The sequence below is a fragment of the Calliphora vicina genome, chromosome 2 (genome assembly GCF_958450345.1).
Source record: "Calliphora vicina chromosome 2, idCalVici1.1, whole genome shotgun sequence".
Taxonomy (NCBI): domain Eukaryota; kingdom Metazoa; phylum Arthropoda; class Insecta; order Diptera; family Calliphoridae; genus Calliphora; species Calliphora vicina.
This window is the reverse complement of record NC_088781.1, coordinates 124,842,401-124,865,979: the sequence shown is the minus strand read 5'-3', so window position 1 is coordinate 124,865,979 and position 23,579 is coordinate 124,842,401. Positions and strand designations below refer to the sequence as shown.

General features: G+C 30.5%; 1 protein-coding gene across 1 annotated transcript; it reads right to left on the bottom strand.

The window, feature by feature from the left end:
• Positions 1–13,180: 13,180 nt before the first annotated feature.
• LOC135951602 (cyclin-dependent kinase-like 1) lies at positions 13,181–18,086 on the bottom strand. Its single transcript, XM_065501285.1, has 7 exons — positions 18,022–18,086; positions 17,741–17,927; positions 17,266–17,551; positions 16,853–17,103; positions 16,623–16,718; positions 13,474–13,752; positions 13,181–13,327 (listed from the first exon to the last, which is right to left on the bottom strand). Exons 1-7 carry the CDS (start codon positions 18,063–18,065, stop codon positions 13,193–13,195), a joined length of 1,278 nt encoding a protein of 425 aa, XP_065357357.1. The 5' UTR covers positions 18,066–18,086; the 3' UTR covers positions 13,181–13,192.
• Between the last annotated feature and the right edge of the window lie 5,493 nt (positions 18,087–23,579).

The window sequence follows — 23,579 nt, the reverse complement described above, 5'->3', positions numbered from 1 at the left end:
CATGTTTCTAAGTCCTTTGTTATAGAAATTTCAAAACAGTATCTTTTGATTAAAGAAAAAGTACCATGAATTATCCTATTGAATTTTCAATCACTTAGGACCATATATACTTAATTTCATGTCCAGTGTTATAGAAAATTCAAAAAAGTACCATTAGAATATAGAAAAAGTACCAAAAAGCCCACACTTGTGGTGTCTTTATTTCATGTTTCTAGGTTCATTGTTATAGAAAATTCAAAAAAGTACCATTCGAATAAACAAAAGGTACCAAAAAAGACTCCCCCTAGAATTCTTATTCACTTAGGACCATATACGCTTAATTCCATATTTCTATGTCCATTATTACAGAAAATTCAAAAAGTACCTAGAATAAAGAAAAAGTACCAAAAAGCAGCCACTTGTGGATTCGCACTCACTTCATTCCATATACATAAGCTTAATTTCATGTTTTTAGGTTCACTGGTGAAGAAATTACAAAAGTACCATTCGAATAAAGAAAAAGTACCAAAAAGTCTACCCCTAGAATTTCCAGTCACATAGGACCATATATGCTTAATTTCAAAAAGTACCATTAGAAGAATAAAAAAGTACCCAAAGTTCAGTTCTCCCCTATTCCTAACACTAACTTCACTCAGATGCATATCAGCTAACTTTAATGTAGATAAGTGAAATAATTTAAAATATTAAAAAAGTACCATTAGGAGAATAGTACCAATTTCCCTTTTCCTCCTCAAGTTTGAAATTTAAAAATATTCCATTTTGCCAAAATTGTTTATGCTACAGATATGTCTCAAGCGATTAAAATCTGTGTTAATTTGCACATGAAAAAATATGTTTTAAAAAAAGTACCAAACTGTTTACCCGGATTTTACCCAATATACACCTTGGCACTCGAGGTCCAAATAACACGCCGTTAGTTAATTTCGGTATGAATCCAGGAACCAATGTTAAAAAAATTATCAAAATTGATTTAATAATTTCAAATAAAATGTATTTTCCCGATTTTATCTCCTTTTTGGTACCTTTTTTATCCCCATTGCGGTGGTAAAATTTTATTCAAATAAATTTTTATATCGTGGTGGGAGCTCATAATAAAATATTCGTATGTCTACGTCAAATTATAGAAAAACATATTTTATGAAAAAGTACCAAAAATAAACACAATTTTTATCCCTTAAGGGTTCGAATTTCCAAAAAATACCAAACTTATATTTTTTATTTTTTGATAAGTAAAGTTTACGATTTAAATTTTGTTTTTATGTTTATTGGTTCAAAAGATACATAGGGTTCCAAAAAAGTACCAAAATACAGTTTTTACCCGTTTTCTCCCCTAAAAGGTTCGAATTTCTAAAAACTACGAAACACCTGTCAGTTTATTTTTTAAATGGATTAACACGCAATTTTAAGTTTCTTTGTATCTTTATTAGTTTTGAAGATATAAGGTTACCGAATTTACCCGTTTTTACCCTCTTCTTAGTGGATCGTTTTGGGGAGGGAGGAACCCACAGTTAAAATTTCATGATTCTAGCTTCAGTCGTTTGGGCTGTGCTGAATCAGTCAGTCAGTCAGTAACGTTACTCTTTTATACAAGGTGGCGCAAAAGTAATCCTCCTATCAGAAAATGTTATAAATTAGCGATTGGCCCCTAATGTCAGTTTTGTTTTGACATTTTTGTAGTAAACAGGTTAATAAACAATGTTACGCTACACTGCTCCACTACACAAATTTCAAAACAGAACTGACATTAGGGGCCAATCGCAAATTTATAACATTTTCTGATAGGAGGATTACTTTTGCGCCACCTTGTATAAAAGAATAACTTTACTGACTGTATATATAGACTAGAAAACCCGTTTAACTTCACTACACCAATCATAGTAAAACTATGAAAGCATTTTAAAAAAATTTATTTTAATTATTTTTTTTCATTTTTATTTATTTATTTATTGGCCTGCTGTGTCCCCCTTTCTTAATCGAGTGTGGCCACGGTTATCTAATATGTTGTGGGCCAGTGGGTTTGGGATGAATTTCAAGTTTTTTTAAAATATTTTTCTACATTTTTCGTGATCTCAGTTTTTACAAGGGTTTAGATCTTTGTGTATATTCGCGTTTTTGATATACGAGGGGGCAACTGTGATCATTCTTAAACACTTGCCTCTTCGGATCTTTTCTACATTTTCTAGATTTGAAGCTACCATTGGCTGAAAAACGCAATACTTGTTAAAAAGTATTTAGAATGAAGTGGTTGGAAAGCTTTGCCTCACGCGCTATTTATCCAGACCTTGTCCCGTCCGACTTCTATTTGTTTCGATCGATGCAGAATACGCTTCACTTTTGAACTGAGTATTCGATATTGTCTTGATTCGTTCTTGTCCTCAAAAGATGAGCAGTTCTTTTCGCTCGGAATGTATATGTATGTTGCCAGAAAGATGGGAAAACGATTTAAAATATTTGAGTTTTTATACTAAAAATCGATTTTAGGTAAAAATAAAATATGAGTGATCACATATTGAGTTTATTATCCCTAAAATAGCAGTATTTATGAAGTTATTTACGATTTAAAATATTTGAGTTTTTTATACTAAAAATCACTTTTTTGAATAAAATATGATTTAGCACTTATTGTGCGTATTTTCTTTAAAATCATAACGAGATAAGATAAGATATTTAAGGTTTTAAAATATGAGTGATCATAGCTAGAACTTATCTTCCCTAAAATCGCAGTATTTACAAATTTATTAACGATTTAAGATATTTGAATTTTTCATACTAAAAATCGATTTATAAGTGATCAGATAATTGAGTTTTTTGTACTAAAGATCGATTTTTGGTATAAGAAATGTGTGATCATAGATTTAGCTTATTTTCCTCAAAATCACGATTTAAGATATTTAAGTTTTTTACACTAAAAATGGATTGTTTATGAAATATGCTTTGTTAGCGATTTAAGATATTTGAGTATTTTATACTAAAAATCGATTTTTGTTACAAAATATAAGTCTGCACAGATTGGGCTTATTTTCCTTTTCCAAAGTTATTAACGATTTAAGTGATTTTTGGTATGAAATATGAGTGTTCACAAATTTATTTGCATTGAATTTATCTACTCCTTCACATTCGAAATCAAAATAGCATCCTGTTAGTTAATTTTTATATTATAATTAATTTTATAATAATTTCGAATAAAATGTTTTTTCCCGTTTTTATCCCTTTTTGGTACTTTTGTAGTTGTCTCATGGAAAAGTACAAAAAATAAAAAAAATGTTAACTCTTTAATTGTTCGAATTTCGATTGATTAGCCGATTACTATTAGCCGTCAGCCAAACTGAATATGAGAGGTCAATACAGATTTAATTATTTGGTTAAGTAACTAGTCAGTAAACCGTTAGAGCACTAGTGAATTAACTGAACGATTGTAACCAGTATCGGCAAACAGGCAATATCATTATAATCATGTAGGCTAAATTGATTTTCTTCTAGGTCATGAATATATTAAAATAATTAGTCAAATTGGTTAACCACCAGAATTGCTGGTATTGATGATTTTTACTCAAAATGGGTAACAAAAATGACAACTATCAAAATATCAAAAACTTACTTACTAACACACAGTACCTAGCAGTTAATTTAGTAGTCAATGTATCCCTTATATACAGTAATTGTCACTAATGTCTGCTCTGACTAGACTGACTCCAATTCATATAGTTTGAGTCATTTGACATGAAGAAGTCAATTGGTTACTTTTTGCATCCCATGTTATATAGCGTGAAGACAATTATCACTTTACTGTCTCTAAGTAATCTAGAGTGCAATCACTTTAAACGTTTATTTTGTTCTGTACTTTTTTGTGAGTAATTTGTACAAATTGGTTTATACAAATTGTGTTGATATAATTCTCATACAGTTTATTTATTTTTTTGCTTAAGTATACTGACATGCCATGTAACCTAGCATGAAGCCAATTGTCACTTTAGTGTCTCTAAGTAATCTAGAGTGTAGTCGGTTTAAATGTTTATTTTGTACTGCAATTTTAAAGTTGTTTTCTTGCCCATCAGAAGTATTATATTGCAGAGTTGTAAAGTATATATATTCTGGATCCTTATAGATAGCGGAATCGATTAAGCCATGTCCGTCTGTCTATTGAAATCAACTTACCGAAGCCCCCAAATAACTGACATACACGATTCATACATCAATATCTCCGGAATTCTTCCGGCTCGGTTGCTATTTAAAATCGAGAAAATCGGTCTAAAAAACCAGGACAACCTCGATTTTCGATCTGGATTAATAAGTCATTAACAGGGCAACCAAAAATATGCTCTAAAAAAAGTGTTTTATGCGCATAAAATATGCACTTAAAAACGAAAAATATGCTATTAAAATATAAAAAATATGCACTTAAAAATAGTTGGTTATTGTTTGATTTCAAAATTTCATGAAAAAAATATATATGAAATAAATAAAATATTGAGCTCATAAATTAAAATTGGTTAGTATAGGATTAAATTTCGATTTTAGTGAGTTTGGCATCAATTCATTTAGTTAGTAGTTTGATTCACTTCATTTTATTATATTTATCAATAAATTACTATGTGTTTACTTAAGTTTTAAAATTTTTAAACCAAATCTTTGTTTTAGATTTCCGAGTTTCTTAGACAATCTTAATCAATTGATTTGTCTCATCTTTTAAACTGCCTAATACTTCAAACTTTTTTTTGGTAATTAGTGGCATAATATTTTACTTCCTCAATCCATGTGTCCCAATGTTTATATGATCCCTACTGAGGATGTACTCAATCAATTTCTCGAAATGTTTCTAATCTATATGAAGTTTTAAAAACTTTTTTACCATTTAAATAATGTTTCAAAAACTCTATGAATAGCCTGTGTCATTTTATGGTAAAAATTGCAATGGATTTTGGAGCATTCATCATGTATCTAGATAATATCTGAATACGGCTTCTAAAATTTAAATTAGAATTATAAAAAAGCCATACAATAGTTGAATGACTGCAATTAAAAAAATATAAAAAAACTTTTTATTCAAGTTTTATCATTGGGACTCAAAATTCCCATGTTTCTTCCTTTCTTATCCATTGTATCGTCTATCGATATCCATATATCAATGGGTTTTGAACGCGAAATTTTCGATGGATCTTAATATTCTGAACATCTGTTGAATACTTATTCAATTTTACATTAGTGGTAAACTATTAATGCCCAACCATAACTGTCTCAAGCTGCCTTAAATTCCTTCTTTTAAATGTATCGAAATAACATATGATTTTGGAATTTTCTTTTAATTTTTTACGTATTTTTACTATTTGTTAATTTTTAATATTTGTGTGTGTATATTTTTAATTTAATTGAAATATATGGAAACTAAGCACCCTTAAGTCAACGAAAATTCTATGAAGATAAGTCGATTATGGGTACTCTATTTTTGTATTTAAGTAGCTTAGACCAATTATCATTGGACCTCAACAAAATAGTAAAATATAGAAATGAAAAATTACAATACAAACAATAAAATTATATCAGGAAAATAAAATAATGAAAAATAAAAGAAAATATGCAACAAAAATATGCAGTTATGAGTTAAATATGCAAAAATATGCTATAAAACGCAAAATATGCTAAAATATGCAGTAAAGAGCAAAATATGCACTAACAAATCGATGCCAAAATTCTTAAAATTGTCTGAAACGGATATAAAACTAACTAATATGTTTATACGACGCACAGCAAAAAATATGATATTGCATATTTTTGGTTGCCCTGGTCATTAATATAGATAATATTGATGTCTGATGATAGATATTTCAAAGACCGCCATAGTAAAAATATTTTTTAACTCTAATTTTTTCCACCTAAAAAATTTTTTTTTTCACAAAATTTTTTTCACTAATAAAACTAAAAAAAAAATTTAAAGTTTTTTTAAAAAAAAAAATTTGGAAATTTTTTTTTGTCACAAAATTTTTAATTAAAAAAATTTCAAAAAAAGTTTTTTTTTTTTTTAAATAAAAATTTCAAATTTTTATTTTAATTAGCTGATAAGATTTGGCACAGCCGAATATAGCTTTATATAGCTCTATCTACTGAACCGATATGTTAGATATTCAATACTAAAATGCATAGAACAACACTAAACATTTTAGGTGAATCTCAAAATCGGTCCAAAATGGCTGAGATATAAGGAAAAAAACAGGACAACCCAACCTCGATTTTCGATCTATATCTGGATTAATAAGTCATTAATATAGATAATATTGATATCTGATGATAGATATTTCAAAGACCTCCATAGTAAAAATATTTTTTAACTCTAATTTTTTTTTACCTAAAAAATTTTTTTTCACAAAAATTTTTTAATTTTTTTGTCACTAAATTTGTTTCACTAATAAAATTAAAAAATTTTAAAAAAAGTTTTTTTTTAAATAAAAATTTCAAATTTTTTTTTTTAATTTTGTTTACCTAAAAATATTTAAAATTTTTATTTTAATATATAATTAGGTGATAAAATTTGGCACAGCCGAATATAGCTCTCTTATTTGTTTTCTACTGAACCGATTTGTTTAGATTTTGTTTAAAAAGTTTAACAAAAATTTGTATTTTTATTTGTAATTTATGTAAAACTTATTCAAACTATTCTTTTGATTTCGTAAACTAATTTTAATAATATTTGTATTAGCTTTAATAAATAAACTTCATATTGATTTATTTTTTTTAGAAATTTTCCACAACTTACAAATGATAAAACTGAAATAACCATTACACCCAAACGCACAGAACAATACAAGAAATAGGTTTCCATCCACAGCATAGCCATGATTATTATAGATTTTTTTTTAAATTTTATTTCAAAACCAAAACTCAATAAAAACTTATTTTTAATTAAAGTTCTAACACATATAAACTACATTTTGCCAACATTAAAAATTTTTTAAATTGTTTTTTGAGAATTTATATTTTTTCCTCTCTATTTTGTAGATAAATACACACAACAGCTTTGAAAATAATAAATACAACTAATATTTGTGTATATAACAAATATATGAAAAACAAATCATGAAATCAATACTTACATTTAAATATTATACAAATGTTTAGTTTTTTACATACAGAAAAACAATTAACTAAATGATAATGATCTTTGTATAAAGAAAAAAAATGGACATGAAAACTGTTTTTAGTTGACCACAAAATACATGAATGAATAGTGGTTGTCATTCGTTTTAATACAAATTATTACTTTGGTCGAGGGGGGAGTTCACAAACATATATGAAATTTTGCCACAAAATGGTTTTTTGTGGTTTTCTGAAAGTGATACCAAATATGTAGCTTGTTGTCTTTTATTCTCTTTTATAATAAAAACGTCATGAATGTGCATGCTTGTGCATGGTTTTGTTTTGGTAATTAGTTCAAGGTTTATGGCTACCAGACAAACCTTGACATGTTTAGAAGACAATATAGAAAAGGGGTTACAATATATTCAGACAAAGGCGTATGAGTAATATGTATTAAATAATAAAAGAACAAAAGCGTATGAGTAATATTAACTAATAATATTAATCATACGTAACAGAAATGTTAAGAAAATCTTCATTAAAATTTTGATCATCTTTAAATCCATTCTTAAATTTATAAAAAAAAAAACATTTCATATTTAAATATCTTATATGTATTTATGTATGTACGTTCCCTCTAACATATAAAATCCTTTTGCAAACATTTGTAATCTTTATAATTCCACTTTCCTTTCACCATTATTTCAAATTGCTACAGACATATTTTATATCCATAAAACACATTTGCCAAGGCAATTGACAATGTCGTTAAAACATTCTTGTTACAAATTTCAGCAGAAGATTTCTATTTCTACATTCTTTCTTCTGCTCGAAAAAATGCAATTTTTTATTATTGTAAGCAATTTAAGTTTTATTGTTACACATTGAATTGCTTAAGATGCCATGAAAAACTGCACAAAAAGAAAAAAAAAAACAAACAAAAATGTGGAAAAAAAGCAAGAGCTTAGACAAGACGAGAAAATTCTATTGCAATTTATGCAAAACATGTTGTAAGACATTTCCGTCTTTAAAGTCAATGCAATGATCAATACAGAATTCTGGAATGAAATCTAGAAAATGCAAGACACATTGTTGCAGGAAATGTTAAACAAATTTTAAACGTTATTTAATCAAATTGAGGGTATCAAATAGAATATGTTTAACAAAATTTAAAGTATGGCATGAAATGTATAAACCAGAAAAGGCTGTAAAACAAAAGTATTTATGAAATTGAAATACCTATACTATAACACACAATATGTGTGTTTGAATATTTCCCTTAATTAACACGAGTTTTGTTCAAAGCTTAACATTAAAGCTTTAAGCTTTTTTCTAAATAAAAGTTCCTACTTTTTAACATAGATGGCACTAATATAAATCATTATTCTATTATTTTTTTCGGGTATCTGTGACCAATTACACATTGCAACAGCGTTAAAAACACTTGTTCATGACAGTATAGGTGCGATTATCCTACCAAAGGGAAGTAAAACCCTATACACAGTTTGGCGATTTTGGTGACCAATATTTTTTTATGGGCATCCAAAGATTCTGATAATCAGTGGGCCCTAAAAAAAAGGTGTCATCAGTTTTTGGCCAATAACTACTTCATTCTTGGTTATACCGCTTAACTATATACGGCAACAATTTAGCTAGCATTTCACCAAACAAATTTTGTTTAAACCTTTTGCCAAAAAATAGCTTTTTCTTGTCCTTTTTTTTGAAAAAAAATATAGGAAGACAATTTTTTTCACTTTTTTTAGAATAACTTAGAGGTACTCCTAGTTTTTCACTAACAATATTTAGCAAAGTTGTTGCTACGGTAAAGCTGAACAATACCTAGTCACCAAGATCGTCAAACAAAGTATATGGATTTATTACCCGTTTGTAATACAATCGAATCTACACTCTTCATTCCGTGTGTTTTTCCAAAACCTAGTCCATAGTCTAGTCCATAGTCCAGTAAATACTCTAGTCCATAGTCTAGTCCATAGTGTAGTCCATAGTCTAGTCCATAGTCTAGTCCATAGCCTACTCCATAGTCTAGTCAATAGTCCAGTCAATACTCTAGTCCATAGTCTAGTCCATTATCTAGAATATTGTCTAATCCATAGTCTAGTCCATAACCTAGTCCATACTCTAGTCCATAAACTAGTCCATAGTCTAGTCCATAGTCTAGTCCATAGTTTAGTCCGTAGTCTAGTTCATAGTATAGTCCATAGTCTAGTCCATAGTCTAGTCCATAGTCTAGTCCATAGTCTAGTCCATAGTCTAGTCCATAGTTTAGTCCGTAGTCTAGTTCATAGTTTAGTCCATAGTCTAGTCCATAGTCTAGTCCACAACCTAGTCCATAGTCTAGTCTATAGTCTAGTCCATAGTCTAGTCCATAGTCTAGTCCATAGTCTAGTACATAGTTTAGTCCGTAGTCTAGTTCATAGTCTAGTCCATAGTCTAGTTCATAATCTAGTCCATAGTCTAGTCCATAGTCTAGTCCATAGTCTAGTCCATAGTATAGTCCATAGTTTAGTCTGTAGTCTAGTCCATAGTCTAGTCCACAACCTAGTCCATAGTCTAGTCTATAGTCTAGTCCATAGTCTAGTCCATAGTCTAGTCCACAACCTAGTCCGTAGTCTAGTCCATAGTCTAGTCTATAGTCTAGTCCTTAGTCTAGTCCATAGTCTAGTTCATAGTCCAGTCAATACTTTAGTCCATAGTCTAGTCTATAGTCTAGTCCATAGTCTAGTCCATAGTCTAGTCCATAGTCTAGTCCATAGTCTAGACCATAGTCTAGTCCATAGTCTAGTCCACAACCTAGTCCGTAGTCTAGTCCATAGTCTAGTCCTTAGTCTAGTCCATAGTCTAGTCCATAGTCCAGTCAATACTTTAGTCCATAGTCTAGTCCATAGTCTAGTCCATAGCCTAGTCCATAGCCTAGTCCATAGTCTAGTCCTTAGTCTAGTCCATAGTCTAGTTCATAGTCCAGTCAATACTTTAGTCCATAGTCTAGTCCATAGTATAGTCCATAGTTTAGTCCATAGTCTAGTCCATAGTTTAGTCCACAACCTAGTCCATAGTCTAGTCCTTAGTCTAATCCATAGTCTAGTCCATAGTCCAGTCAATACTTTAGTCCATAGTGTAGTCCATTGTCCAGTCAATACTTAAGTCCATAGTCTAGTCCATAGTCTAGTCCATAGTCTAGTCCATAGTCAAGTCCATAGTCTAGTCCATAGTCTAGTCCATAGTTTAGTCCATAGTCTAGTCCATAGTCTAGTCCATAGACTAGTCCATAGTCTAGTTCATAGTCTAGTCCACAACCTAGTCCATAGCCTAGTCCATAGTGTAGTCCTTAGTCTAGTCCATAGTCTATTCCATAGTCCAGCCAATACTTTAGTCCATAGTCTAGTCCATAGTCTTGTCCATAGTCTGGTCCATAGTCTTGTATATAGTCTAGTCCATACTTTAGTCCATAGTCTGGTCCATAGTCTGGTCCATAGTCTTGTCCATAGTCTGGTCCATAGTGTAGTTCATAGTCTAGTCCATAGTATAGTCTAATCCATAGCATAGACCATAGTCCAGTCAATACTTTAGTCCTTAGTCTAGTCCATAGTCTAGTTCATAGTCTAGTCCATAGTATAGTTCATAGTCTAGTCCATAGTCTAGTTCATAGTCTAGTCCATAGTCTAGTCCATAGTCTAGTTCATAGTCTAGTCCATAGTATAGTCTAATCCATAGCATAGACCAAAGTCCAGTCAATACTTTAGTCCATAGTCTAGTCCATAGTCTGGTCCATAGTCTAGTCCATAGTCTAGACCATAGTCAAGTCCACAACCTTAGTCTAGTCCATAGTCTAGATTATAGTCTAGTCCATAGTATAGTCCATACTCTAATCCTTAGTCTAGTTCATAGTCTGGTTCATAGTCTGGTTCATAGTCTAGTCTTTAGTCTAGTCCATAGTCTAGTCTATAGTCTTGTCCATAGTCTGGTCCATAGTCTAGTCCATAGTCTAGTCCATAGTTTAGTCCATAGTCTAGTCCATAGTCTAGTCCACAACCTAGTCCATAGCCTAGTCCATAGTGTAGTCCTTAGTCTAGTCCATAGTCTATTCCATAGTCCAGCCAATACTTTAGTCCATAGTCTAGTCCATAGTCTGGTTCATAGTCTAGTCCACAACCTAGTCCAGTTTATAATGTAGTCCATAGTATAGTCTAGTCCATAGCCTAGACCATAGTCCAGTCAATGCTTTAGTCCATAGTCTAGTCCTTAGTCTAGTCCATAGTCTAGTTTATAGTCTAGTCCATAGTATAGTCCATAATCTAGTCTTTAGTCTAGTTCATAGTCTAGTCCATAGTTTAGTCCATAGTCTAGTCTATAGCCTAGTCCGTAGTCTAGTCCTTAGTCTAGTCCATAGTCTAGTTTATAATGTAGTCCATAGTATAGTCTAGTCCATAGCCTAGACCATAGTCCAGTCAATGCTTTAGTCCATAGTCTAGTCCTTAGTCTAGTCCATAGTCTAGTTTATAGTCTAGTCCATAGTATAGTCCATAATCTAGTCTTTAGTCTAGTTCATAGTCTGGTTCATAGTCCAGTATTTAGTCTAGTCCATAGTCTAGTCTACATAGTCCAGTCTACATAGTCCAGTCTACATAGTCGGGTCCTTATCTCGTCCATAGTATTTAGCACAGTCTAGTCCATATTCTACTTCATAGTCAAAACCATAGTCTAGGCTATAGTCTGGTCCATAAACAATTTCCTAAGCAGCTTAAGTAATAAATTACAGAATTCCATATTTAAATTTATAATCCTAGTCTTTTGAAGTCACTGAATAATAGACTATAGTACTTGTACTCGAAAATAAAATTAATTCCAATAATTGCTCCCCTAAACACACTACTTATCACCTGATTATGAGGTTAATTTCTTGTTTGTTTTATTTTTTTTATTCATTTGATTGTTCACCTGTTGTTTGTAAATCGTTTTCTTGTTTATGCAATTGTTTACTTCATTAGTTGAGAAAATGTATTTAGATTACATGTCAAGTTTTTTTTTCATCATTATTTGTTGAAAAATATTTTCTAAAGCACGTATAAAGCTTAATTTGTTGTTCTTTCGGGATGCTACAATATTTTTCCTCGACTTATTCTTCTTAACATGTACTTAGGCCTACAGTTTTTTTGGTAGGAGAAATACCAGTTACATGAGAACACGTGCCATTTTATGGCAATACAAACATCGTGACAACATGTTGACAGTATCTAGATGTGAGAGAAAAGCGTGCATTCTACATTTTGTTGCTGATGCTGAACTGAAAGGATGGGTATAACGAAAGTGTTTGTTTCGTGGAACATTTGAATAAAGAAGTCATATTTGTGTGTACAGAAGAGGCGGAAAAAAGATCAGAGATTTTAAATAATGTTGATTGCACAATATTAAATGTTTTCAGCTGTACAAAATGTTGAGATTTGGATCATAAGTATGACTAGTATGGCTTAATTTAAATGTGCATGTCTGTTATATGTGCTACTATTTTGCTCTCTGTTGTTCCTTTTATTAATCATTCTTACAATGTCATTGTTGATAATCAGAGACACGTAAAAAGGTAACATATTTTCTGGGAGATATTTAATACTTAATACTTGTTTTGTTGCAGTATTTTATGTATTTAAGCCAACAAATGTATTGTCAGGCATAATAAATTAGAATTTATGGAAAAGCAAACAATAACAGAATTATTTTCATGGCAACTTAATGCATAGAAAGATACAAATGAACACGAAAAAAGGTTTCGTTTAACAAACACATGAAGGCGTATGATTAACAAATATTTTTGAATAAATACTGCAAAATTTTTGAACTAAGCACGCACTTTATTTTCTCAACACAGTTAATTATTTCAGTTGGATTATATCTTTGTCAACATTTCATTTAGTACTCCTGCTGTTATGTAAAGTGTTATATCCTAAAAATACAGAATATTTATAATATCCGAATTTAAATTTCTCAAAATTCCTTGAAATTAAGGTAAGCTTTACAAATTTTTTTTTTAATTTTTATTTTCATATTTTCTCTTAAATTTAAACATTTAGATAAAAATAAAATCATATTTACTGTAGCCTACAAATTTCCTCTAAATAGTGGGTAAATGATGTTCACTTCTTGGAAATAATGTGGAATTTTTATTGAGTGGCTGCAACTTTCCATAATCCTGGTTATGATGGTGATGATGATTGGATGGCAATAAAGGAAGGGAGGTATTTGAAGTCTAGAAGGAATATAAAATAATACTTATTGAAAATAACCAATATTGTAATCACATATTCTTTAGAACCCCCATAACTTATGATTAATATTACACATTTAATATTAATCATACGTCACCAGTATTATGCATATAAATTCAGCATTTACCTTTGATTTATCTCTGCCTGCTATTGCTGCTGCGGCTTGTGCTTGTGCCACCGCCTGTGAAGTCTGCAATAGTGATTGTTGTGCTTGCTGCTGTTGTTGCAAATGTTGTTGTTGTAACATATGCTGTTGCAAGAGCTGCTGCTGTTGTCGTAGATTTGCTGCCTCTAAACTATTGAGACTTTCCAGTTCACGTTGTTTGGCAATGTAGTCATCAAAGTAGGAGTGTTTGATAAGTTTTTCACAAGACCAACGTTTGGCTGGATCTTTGTCCAAACATTTCTAGGAGAAGTAAAAAAAAAACATTAGGTACTCTGAACAAAAATGAGCTATTTAAATTATATGTGGATTATGACTAGACTATGAACTAGACTATGAACTAGACTATGAACTAGACTATGAACTAGACTATGAACTAGACTATGAACTAGACTATGAACTAGACTATGAACTAGACTATGAACTAGACTATGAACTAGACTATGAACTAGACTATGAACTAGACTATGAACTAGACTATGAACTAGACTATGAACTAGACTATGAACTAGACTATGAACTAGACTATGAACTAGACTATGAACTAGACTATGAACTAGACTATGAACTAGACTATGGACTAGACTATGAACTAGACTATGGACTAGATTATGAACTAGACTATGAACTAGACTATGAACTAGACTATGGACTAGACTATGAACTAGACTATGGACTAGACTATGAACTAGACTATGAACTAGACTATGAACTAGACTATGAACTAGACTATGAACTAGACTATGGACTAGACTATGAACTAGACTATGAACTAGACTATGAACTAGACTATGAACTAGACTATGAACTAGACTATGAACTAGACTATGGACTAGATTATGAACTAGACTATGAACTAGACTATGAACTAGACTATGGACTAGACTATGAACTAGACTATGGACTAGACTATGAACTAGACTATGAACTAGACTATGAACTAGACTATGAACTAGACTATGGACTAGACTATGAACTAGACTATGGACTAGACTATGAACTAGACTATGAACTAGACTATGAACTAGACTATGAACTAGACTATGAACTAGACTATGAACTAGACTATGAACTAGACTATGAACTAGACTATGAACTAGACTATGAACTAGACTATGAACTAGACTATGAACTAGACTATGAACTAGACTATGAACTAGACTATGATTATGAACTAGACTATGAACTAGACTATGAACTAGACTATGAACCAGACTATGAACTAGACTATGAACTAGACTATGAACTAGACTATGAACTAGACTATGAACTAGACTATGAACTAGACTATGGACTGACTATGAACTAGACTATGAATTAGACTATGGACTGACTATGAACTAGACTATGCACTAGACTATGAACTAGACTATGAGCTAGACTACGAACTAGACTATGAATTAGACTATGGACTGACTATGAACTAGACTATGAACTAGACTATGAACTAGATTATGAACTAGACTATGAACTAGACTATGAACTAGACTATGAACTAGACTATGAACTAGACTATGAACTAGACTATGGACTGACTATGAACTAGACTATGATCTAGTCTATGAACTAGACTATGAACTAGACTATGTATTGACTATGAACTAGACTATGAATTAGACTATGGACTAGACTATGGACTAGACTATGGACTAGACCATGGACTAGACTATGACTAGACTATGAACTAGACTATGAACTAGATTATGAACTAGACTATGAACTAGACTATGAACTAGACTATGAACTAGACTATGAACTAGACTATGAACTAGACTATGAACTAGACTATGAAACAGACTATGAACTAGACTATGAACTAGACTATGAATTAGACTATGAACTAGACTATGGACTAGACTATGAACTAGACTATGAACTAGACTATGAACTAGACTATGAACTAGACTATGAACTAGACTATGAACTAGACTATGGACTAGATTATGAACTAGACTATGAACTAGACTATGAACTAGACTATGGACTAGACTATGAACTAGACTATGGACTAGACTATGAACTAGACTATGAACTAGACTATGAACTAGACTATGAACTAGACTATGAACTAGACTATGAACTAGACTATGGACTAGACTATGAACTAGACTATGGACTAGACTATGAACTAGACTATGAACTAGACTATGAACTAGACTATGAACTAGACTATGAACTAGACTATGAACTAGACTATGAACTAGACTATGAACTAGACTATGAACTAGACTATGAACTAGACTATGAACTAGACTATGATTATGAACTAGACTATGAACTAGACTATGAACTAGACTATGAACCAGACTATGAACTAGACTATGAACTAGACTATGAACTAGACTATGAACTAGACTATGAACTAGACTATGGACTGACTATGAACTAGACTATGAATTAGACTATGGACTGACTATGAACTAGACTATGAACTAGACTATGAACTAGACTATGCACTAGACTATGAACTAGACTATGAGCTAGACTACGAACTAGACTATGAATTAGACTATGGACTGACTATGAACTAGACTATGAACTAGACTATGAACTAGATTATGAACTAGACTATGAACTAGACTATGAACTAGACTATGAACTAGACTATGAACTAGACTATGAACTAGACTATGGACTGACTATGAACTAGACTATGATCTAGTCTATGAACTAGACTATGAACTAGACTATGTATTGACTATGAACTAGACTATGAATTAGACTATGGACTAGACTATGGACTAGACTATGGACTAGACCATGGACTAGACTATGACTAGACTATGAACTAGACTATGAACTAGATTATGAACTAGACTATGAACTAGACTATGAACTAGACTATGAACTAGACTATGAACTAGACTATGAACTAGACTATGAACTAGACTATGAAACAGACTATGAACTAGACTATGAACTAGACTATGAATTAGACTATGAACTAGACTCTGTTCTAGACCTTCGACTAGACTACGACAAAGTTTCTTCCCTTAGTTGTCTACTCGATAACACTGTCAATTTAAATATTTTCGTGCAATTTTTTTTACAATTTAAAGCATTTACTTTTTTGTGCTTTGTTTTCATACTTTTTTTACATTTAAAATGTTTACCTTTAAAAAATCTATTGTTAAAGGATTTTGTAAAGACTTGGCTGGCATTTTCTCTTCTAATGGCTCTAAATTGGGTGGCACTGGTAAAGTGATGCCCTGTGTGTGTTGGAAAAAAAGATAGATAGAAAAAAAAAATATGTTATGAATTTTTTTTGTTCTAAAATTTTGTGTAGCAGTCTTTCAAAAGGTTTTAGTAGCATCAGCAGCAGTAAAAACAGTAAGCTACAAACCTTAAAGTATTCATTTTGACCAAATATCTGTATGTGTCTTGGCAGAAGGTCACCCAATGTTTTACGTATCAAATACAATTGATCCACATCACTGCGCCCGGGCCATAATGCTTCACCACGTACCAGTTCGGCAAACAGACAACCAATAGCCCATACATCTACGGGGGTGCCATATTGTGTATCACCCACCAGCAGTTCGGGAGCTCTATACCAACGTGTAGCAACATAGTCTGTATAGTTTTCACCAGGACCTGTTTGTAAGCAAGTATAAAAAAAAGGGTATAAGAATGTAATGTGTTTTTTTTTTGCTTCTTGTTATGTGTATGTGAAACGTGATGTTTTTATGATTTAACTGTATTGTACAAAATTTTGTTGCAAAAACTATAAAGTCTGTTGGAGACTGTGGTACTCACTTAACATACGAGCAAAACCAAAATCACACAATTTCACTTGTCCCTGCGCTGTCAACAATATATTTTCGGGTTTGATGTCACGATGCAGGCAGCCTTGTTTGTGGCAATATGCAACTCCTTGCAACGTTTGATAGACAATTTGTTTCGTTAAATGCTCCGGACAGCCCTGAGGATGACGTTCCAATTCATGCAGCACCGTTAGTTCACAAAATTCAAATACCAAATGTAAACGTCGTTTGCGGCGAAATACCTCAAGTAATGAAATCAAATTTGGATGTTTTAGATTCTAGAAAGAAAAATAAAAACAAGGGAAATAGTAAAGAAAAACTAGAATTGAATGCAAGTGAAGCGGTAATATTTGTTTTGTTGAAGGGATTAAATAAACTGCAACATATTGTATGGGAAATGTTGCTTTATTTCGAGGAAATTTTATTTCATTTTAAATATTTAGCAGACTAGGTTTAGTTTTTCTTACCTTTAGTAAACGTATTTCTCTTAAAGCTATTTTTCTAATGGCAGGATCATCTTCTGACTCCACAAATCTTTTAACAGCCACTAGTTGGCCCGTTTCACGATCACGACATTTGTAAACCACACCATAAGAGCCTTCACCCAAACGACTTAATTTTTCATAACGATCCATTTTACTGCTACCTTGAGGCCTAAAAATATAAAGTTTTAATTAAAATTGTTTTTCACCATAAAAAAAAATCTGTTCTTTTCTAAGATTCATAAAAATTTATTGAAAATTTTTACCTTAAACTCAAACATTGACCTCTTATTAAATTGGCACGTTTCATGTTTTGTGTTTTTTTTTTGGATTTTGACAAATTTTGTTTATTTTTGATGAAAAATTGTGATAATATTTTATTTACATATGCATGATTCGTTTTAAATAAATTTACAAGCTGTATGATTTATAGTTTATTTGGTTTTTCATTAAAATTATTTCTTCTTTTTTTTTGGAATTTTTGGCCAATATTTAAATTTTATTTCATAATATTTACACAATATTTTTCCATAAGTGAAGTCAAGTGTAGATTGTGTGGTATTTTATACTGTTTTTATGATTCAATGATGAAGAAATTTAGATATAAAATATTTGTTTTTATTTATAATGAAAATAGAAAGAAAATATGAGAGAAAAAACAAAGATGCACAATTAAAATTTGGCATAGAATTTGTTAGATATTTGCTTAAATTTATGAAATGTTGGTGAAAATAACAATTTGGTTGAGTTAGTAAGTAAGTGCTGCTGAAGTGTTGGATTTTTGTGATTAGTTATTTAAATATAAATTTTCAATTCTATTCGAAGAGCTTTAGCTTTTATAGAAAATGTAGTTTGAATACTTCTGCTTTCACTAATAACTATTATGAGTTTTCCTTACTTATCTACCATCTAACCTAAAAGGAATAAGTTTGTTGGCAAGTATTTTTAGTTTCTCAAATATTTGTAGTTTATGACGCATTTAAAACATTTTTGGACTTTTTATTTATAGAATAAATATTCATGATTATTATAAATAAGACAAATTTGTATAACAGTTCAAAAATATTGGGGTGGTTTTTCTTTTTTATAAAAGGGAGGATTTTCAAACATGTGCTTTCAATTAAAGTTGTGGTCAATATTATTTTAACGATTTGTACTACTGGCTAAACTGTGCAACAAATGACGTCATCCAAAATACCATGCACAGTGTATTTATTCAGCATGTATCGAACATCGGTTTGAACACATAGATCGGAAACTCTCTTGTCAAAAACCTAACTCAGTTGGCAAAAAACATAAGTGGTGAATATTAAAATATTAGATATTTTGAACCATAGAGAAATTGCAAAAGACCTAACTCAGTTGTAAAAAAGCTAAGTGTTGAGAATGTATTAGTAAACAAAAACTATGTGAAAGCAAAAACAACACTTGTATGTGTAACTTTTCTGAGTAATTTTTTTGTTTGAGTTTTCTCTAGTTCCGCTCAATGTATATTTTCTCAATATTTTGAACAATGTTTTGAGAAATACACATAAAGCGAAATCTAGAAAAAACTCAAACAAAATAATTACTCAAAGTAATCACAACGAGTGTTGTTCTTGTTCACACATAGTTTTTTTACAAATGATATATCACCACTTTGTTTTTTGACAACTGAGTTAGGTCTTTGACAGGAGAGTTTCTGCTCTATCTATATTTCTTTATGGTTTGAAATTTTATACAATCTACCACCTCTGGTTCTGAATGAGACTTCAGACCCCATAAAGTTGCTGCATATGACATTTTTAGACAAACTGTGTAAATAATAGGTAGGTAGTAAACACGCTTATTTACGAAATACGAAACCCAAATTGAAAACAATCTGAAAAAATAAATTTATAAAGAAAATTTAAGATTATAATCGCGGTTCTGTTTAAGACTGAAATCGCGGTTCTTTTATAAAGAAAGTTTAAGACTTTAATAGTGGTTCTTTTATAAAGTAAGTTTAAGACTGTATAAGACTGTAATCGTAGTTCTTTTATAAACAAAGTTTAAGACTGTAGTCGTGGTTCTTTTATACACAAAGTGTAAGACTGTAATCGTGGTTCTTTTATAAATAAAGTTTAAGACAGTAATCGTGGTTCTTTTATAAAGAAATTTTAAGACAGTAATCGTAGTTCTTTTATAAAGAAAGTTTAAGACAGTAATCGTGGTTCTTTTATAAAGAAAGTTTAAGACATTAATCGTGGTTCTTTTATAAAGAAAGTTTAAGACTGTAATCGTGGTTCTTTTATAAACAAAGTTTAAGACTGTAATCGTGGTTCTTTTATAAAGAATGTTTAAGACAGTAATCGTGGTTCTCTTATAAAGAAAGTTTAAGACTGTAATCGTGGTTCTTTTATAAAGAAAGTTTAAGACATAAATCGTTATTCTTTTATAAAGAAAGTTTAAGACATTAATCGTGGTTCTTTTATAAAGAAAGTTTAAGACATTAATCGTTATTCTTTTATAAACTAAGTTTAAGACTGTAATCATGGTTCTTTTATAAAGAAAGTTTTAGACAGTAAACGTGGTTCTTTTATAAACAAAGTTTAAGACAGTAAACGTGGTTCTTTTATAAACAAAGTTTAAGAATGCAATCGTTGTTATTTTATAAACAAAGTTTAAGAATGCAATCGTTGTTATTTTGTAAACAAAGTTTAAGACTATAATCATGGTTCTTTTATAAAGAAAGTTTAAGACTGTAATCGTGGTTCTTTTATAAACTAAATTTAAGACTGTAATCGTGGTTCTTTTGTAAACAAAGTTTAAGACTGTAATCGTGGTTCTCTTACAAAGAAAGTTTATGACTGTAATCGTGGTTCTTTTGTAAACAAAGTTTAAGACTGTAATCGTGGTTCTTTTATAAAGAAAGTTTAAGACTGTAATCGTGGTTCTTTTATAAAGAAAGTTTAAGACTGTAATCGTGGTTCTTTTATAAAGAAAGTTTAAGACTGTAATCGTGGTTCTTTTATAAAGAAAGTTTAAGACTGTAATCGGGGTTCTGTTGAGCAGCAATCGTGGTTCTTTTATAAAGAAAGTTTAAGACTGTAATCGTGGTTCTTTTATCAACAAAGTTTAAGACTGTAATCGGGGTTCTGTTGAGCAGCAATCGTGGTTCTTTTATAAAGAAAGTTTAAGACTGTAATCGTGGTTCTTTTATCAACAAAGTTTAAGACTGTAATCGGGGTTCTGTTGAGCAGCAATCGTGGTTCTTTTATAAACAAAGTTTAAGACTGTAATCGGGGTTCTGTTGAGCAGCAATCGTGGTTCTTTTATAAACAAAGTTTAAGACTGTAATCGGGGTTTTGTTGAGCAGCAATCGTGGTTCTTTTATAAACAAAGTTTAAGACTGTAATATCGTGGTTCTTTTATAAAGAATGTTTTAGACTGTAATCTTGCTTTTATAAAGAAAGTTTAAGACTGTAATCATGGTACTTTTATATACAAAGTTTAAGTCTGTAATCGGGGTTCTGTTAAGCAGCAATCGTGTTTATTTTATAAACAAAGTTTAAGGCTGTAATGGGGCTCTTTTATAAAGAAAGTTTAAGACTGTAATCGGGGTTCTGTTGAGCAGCAATCGTTGTTCTGTTAAGCAGCAATCGTGGTTCTTTTATAAAGAAAGTTTAAGACTGTAATCGGGGTTCTGTTGAGCAGAAATCGTGGTTCTGTTAAGCAGCAATCGTGGTTCTTTCATAAACAAATTTTAGGACTGTAATCGGGGTTCTGTTGAGCAGCAATCATTTAATAATGTAATAGTGGTTATTTTATAAATAACATTTAGGACTGTAATCCTGGTTGTTCTTAACAGAATTTGTTGTGATAAAAGATATTTATATGTCAAAAAGAATAACTGAAGCCACCTCGTGACGTCATAGCGCTTCGTTATAGAAAATCATGAAAAATATTTAAAAATTGCTAATAAAAATAAAAAAGCAAGTACGTTTTTGCGCAAATAAGAAAAACTTTTGAAAAAAATATAAAATTCACACACTTAGCACACCAACAATTAGTTTAAAAAGTTTCAGCACAACATTTTTGTAAAACTACCACCTTACATACAATTTAATTCTTATTTTTTGTATATATAACCAGCAATTTTAAACAGTATTTATGATTATATTTGCACTTTTTAACACTTTATATTCTATATTATTTTAATTGCTTTTAATTTGCTTAATTTGTCCTCCAAACACCAACAATCCTTTCGAAAAACTTTCCAATTTGTATTCATTCAAACAAACATTCACAACTGATTGACAGGTTACTTTTTATTCGCTTTGTAGTTATTCTATTACTTTTGACGAATTGGTGGAAAGAATATGACGAAACACTAAACAAGGAAATAAAAAATAAAAAAAAGCAAAAAACTATAATTTGTTTATAATAATGTTAGTTGAATTTGGTAACCGGTATAAAAAAGAACATAAAAAAGTCATAAACAGTGACATTTTAATACTCTTTATATACGGCAACCCTTCAAGGAAATATATAAAGTAGAGAAGGAGAGAGATACTAGAGAGAAAAGGAGAAAATTCTACCACTTTCTCATACTCGTGTAGAAATGGAAAAATTGTCATAGCAATCAATGCTACCACAACATAAAGACCGCAACAACAACAAACCAAAACAAGAAAAACACTGTTATTGTTTACATTGGGAAATATATAACAACAACAATATGAACTGGCACACGCACATACAAGCAAACACAAATGTTTACAACGTAATAACTGTAACAATATGGCCGATTCCAAGAGTGTTGCCAGTTAAAAGAGATTTTCTTTAGCTTAGATTTCGAATACCAATTATATCTGAACTAATAATCCGATTTGTACCAAATTTCAAACATTTACTGATGAGAAATTAAGCTTTCAGAGAATGATTCTTATAGAAAATACCCCATATTCATAACCAACTTTAAATTTTATAAAAGGTCTATGAAACTGAATTTACATAAAATATACATAAGTTTTATAAAAATATCATAAAATAAAAATTTGATTATGTTAAGCAGCGATCGTGGTTTTCTTATAATGAAAGTTTAAGACAGTAATCGTAGTTCTTTTATAAAGAAAGTTTAAAACACTAATCGTGGTTCTTTTATAAACAAAGTTTAAGACAGTAATCGTGGTTCTTTTATAAAGAAAGTTTAAGACAGTAATCGTGGTTCTTTTATAAAGAAAGTTTAAGACAGTAATCGTGGTTCTTTTATAAAGAAAGTTTAAGACAGTAATCGTGGTTCTTTTATAAAGAAAGTTTAAGACAGTAATCGTGGTTCTTTTATAAAGAAAGTTTAAGACTGTTATCGTGGTCCTTTAGAAAAGAAAGTTTAAGACAGTAATCGTGGTTCTTTTATAAACAAAGTTTAAGACAGTAATCGTTGTTCTTTTATAAAGAAAGTTTAAAACACTAATCGTGGTTCTTTTATAAACAAAGTTTAAGACAGTAATCGTGGTTCTTTTATAAACAAAGTTTAAGACAGTAATCGTTGTTCTTTTATAAAGAAAGTTTAAAACACTAATCGTGGTTCTTTTATAAACAAAGTTTAAGACAGTAAATGCGGTTCTTTTATTAAGAAAGTTTAAGACTGTAATCGTGGTTCTTTTGTAAATAAAGTTTAAGACAGTAATCGCGGTTCTTTTATTAAGAAAGTTTAAGACAGTAATCGTGGTTCTTTTATAAACAAAGTTTAAGACAGTAATCGTGGTTCTTTTATAAACAAAGTTTAAGACAGTAATCGTGGTTCTTTTATAAACAAAGTTTAAGACAGTAATCGTGGTTCTTTTATAAACAAAGTTTAAGA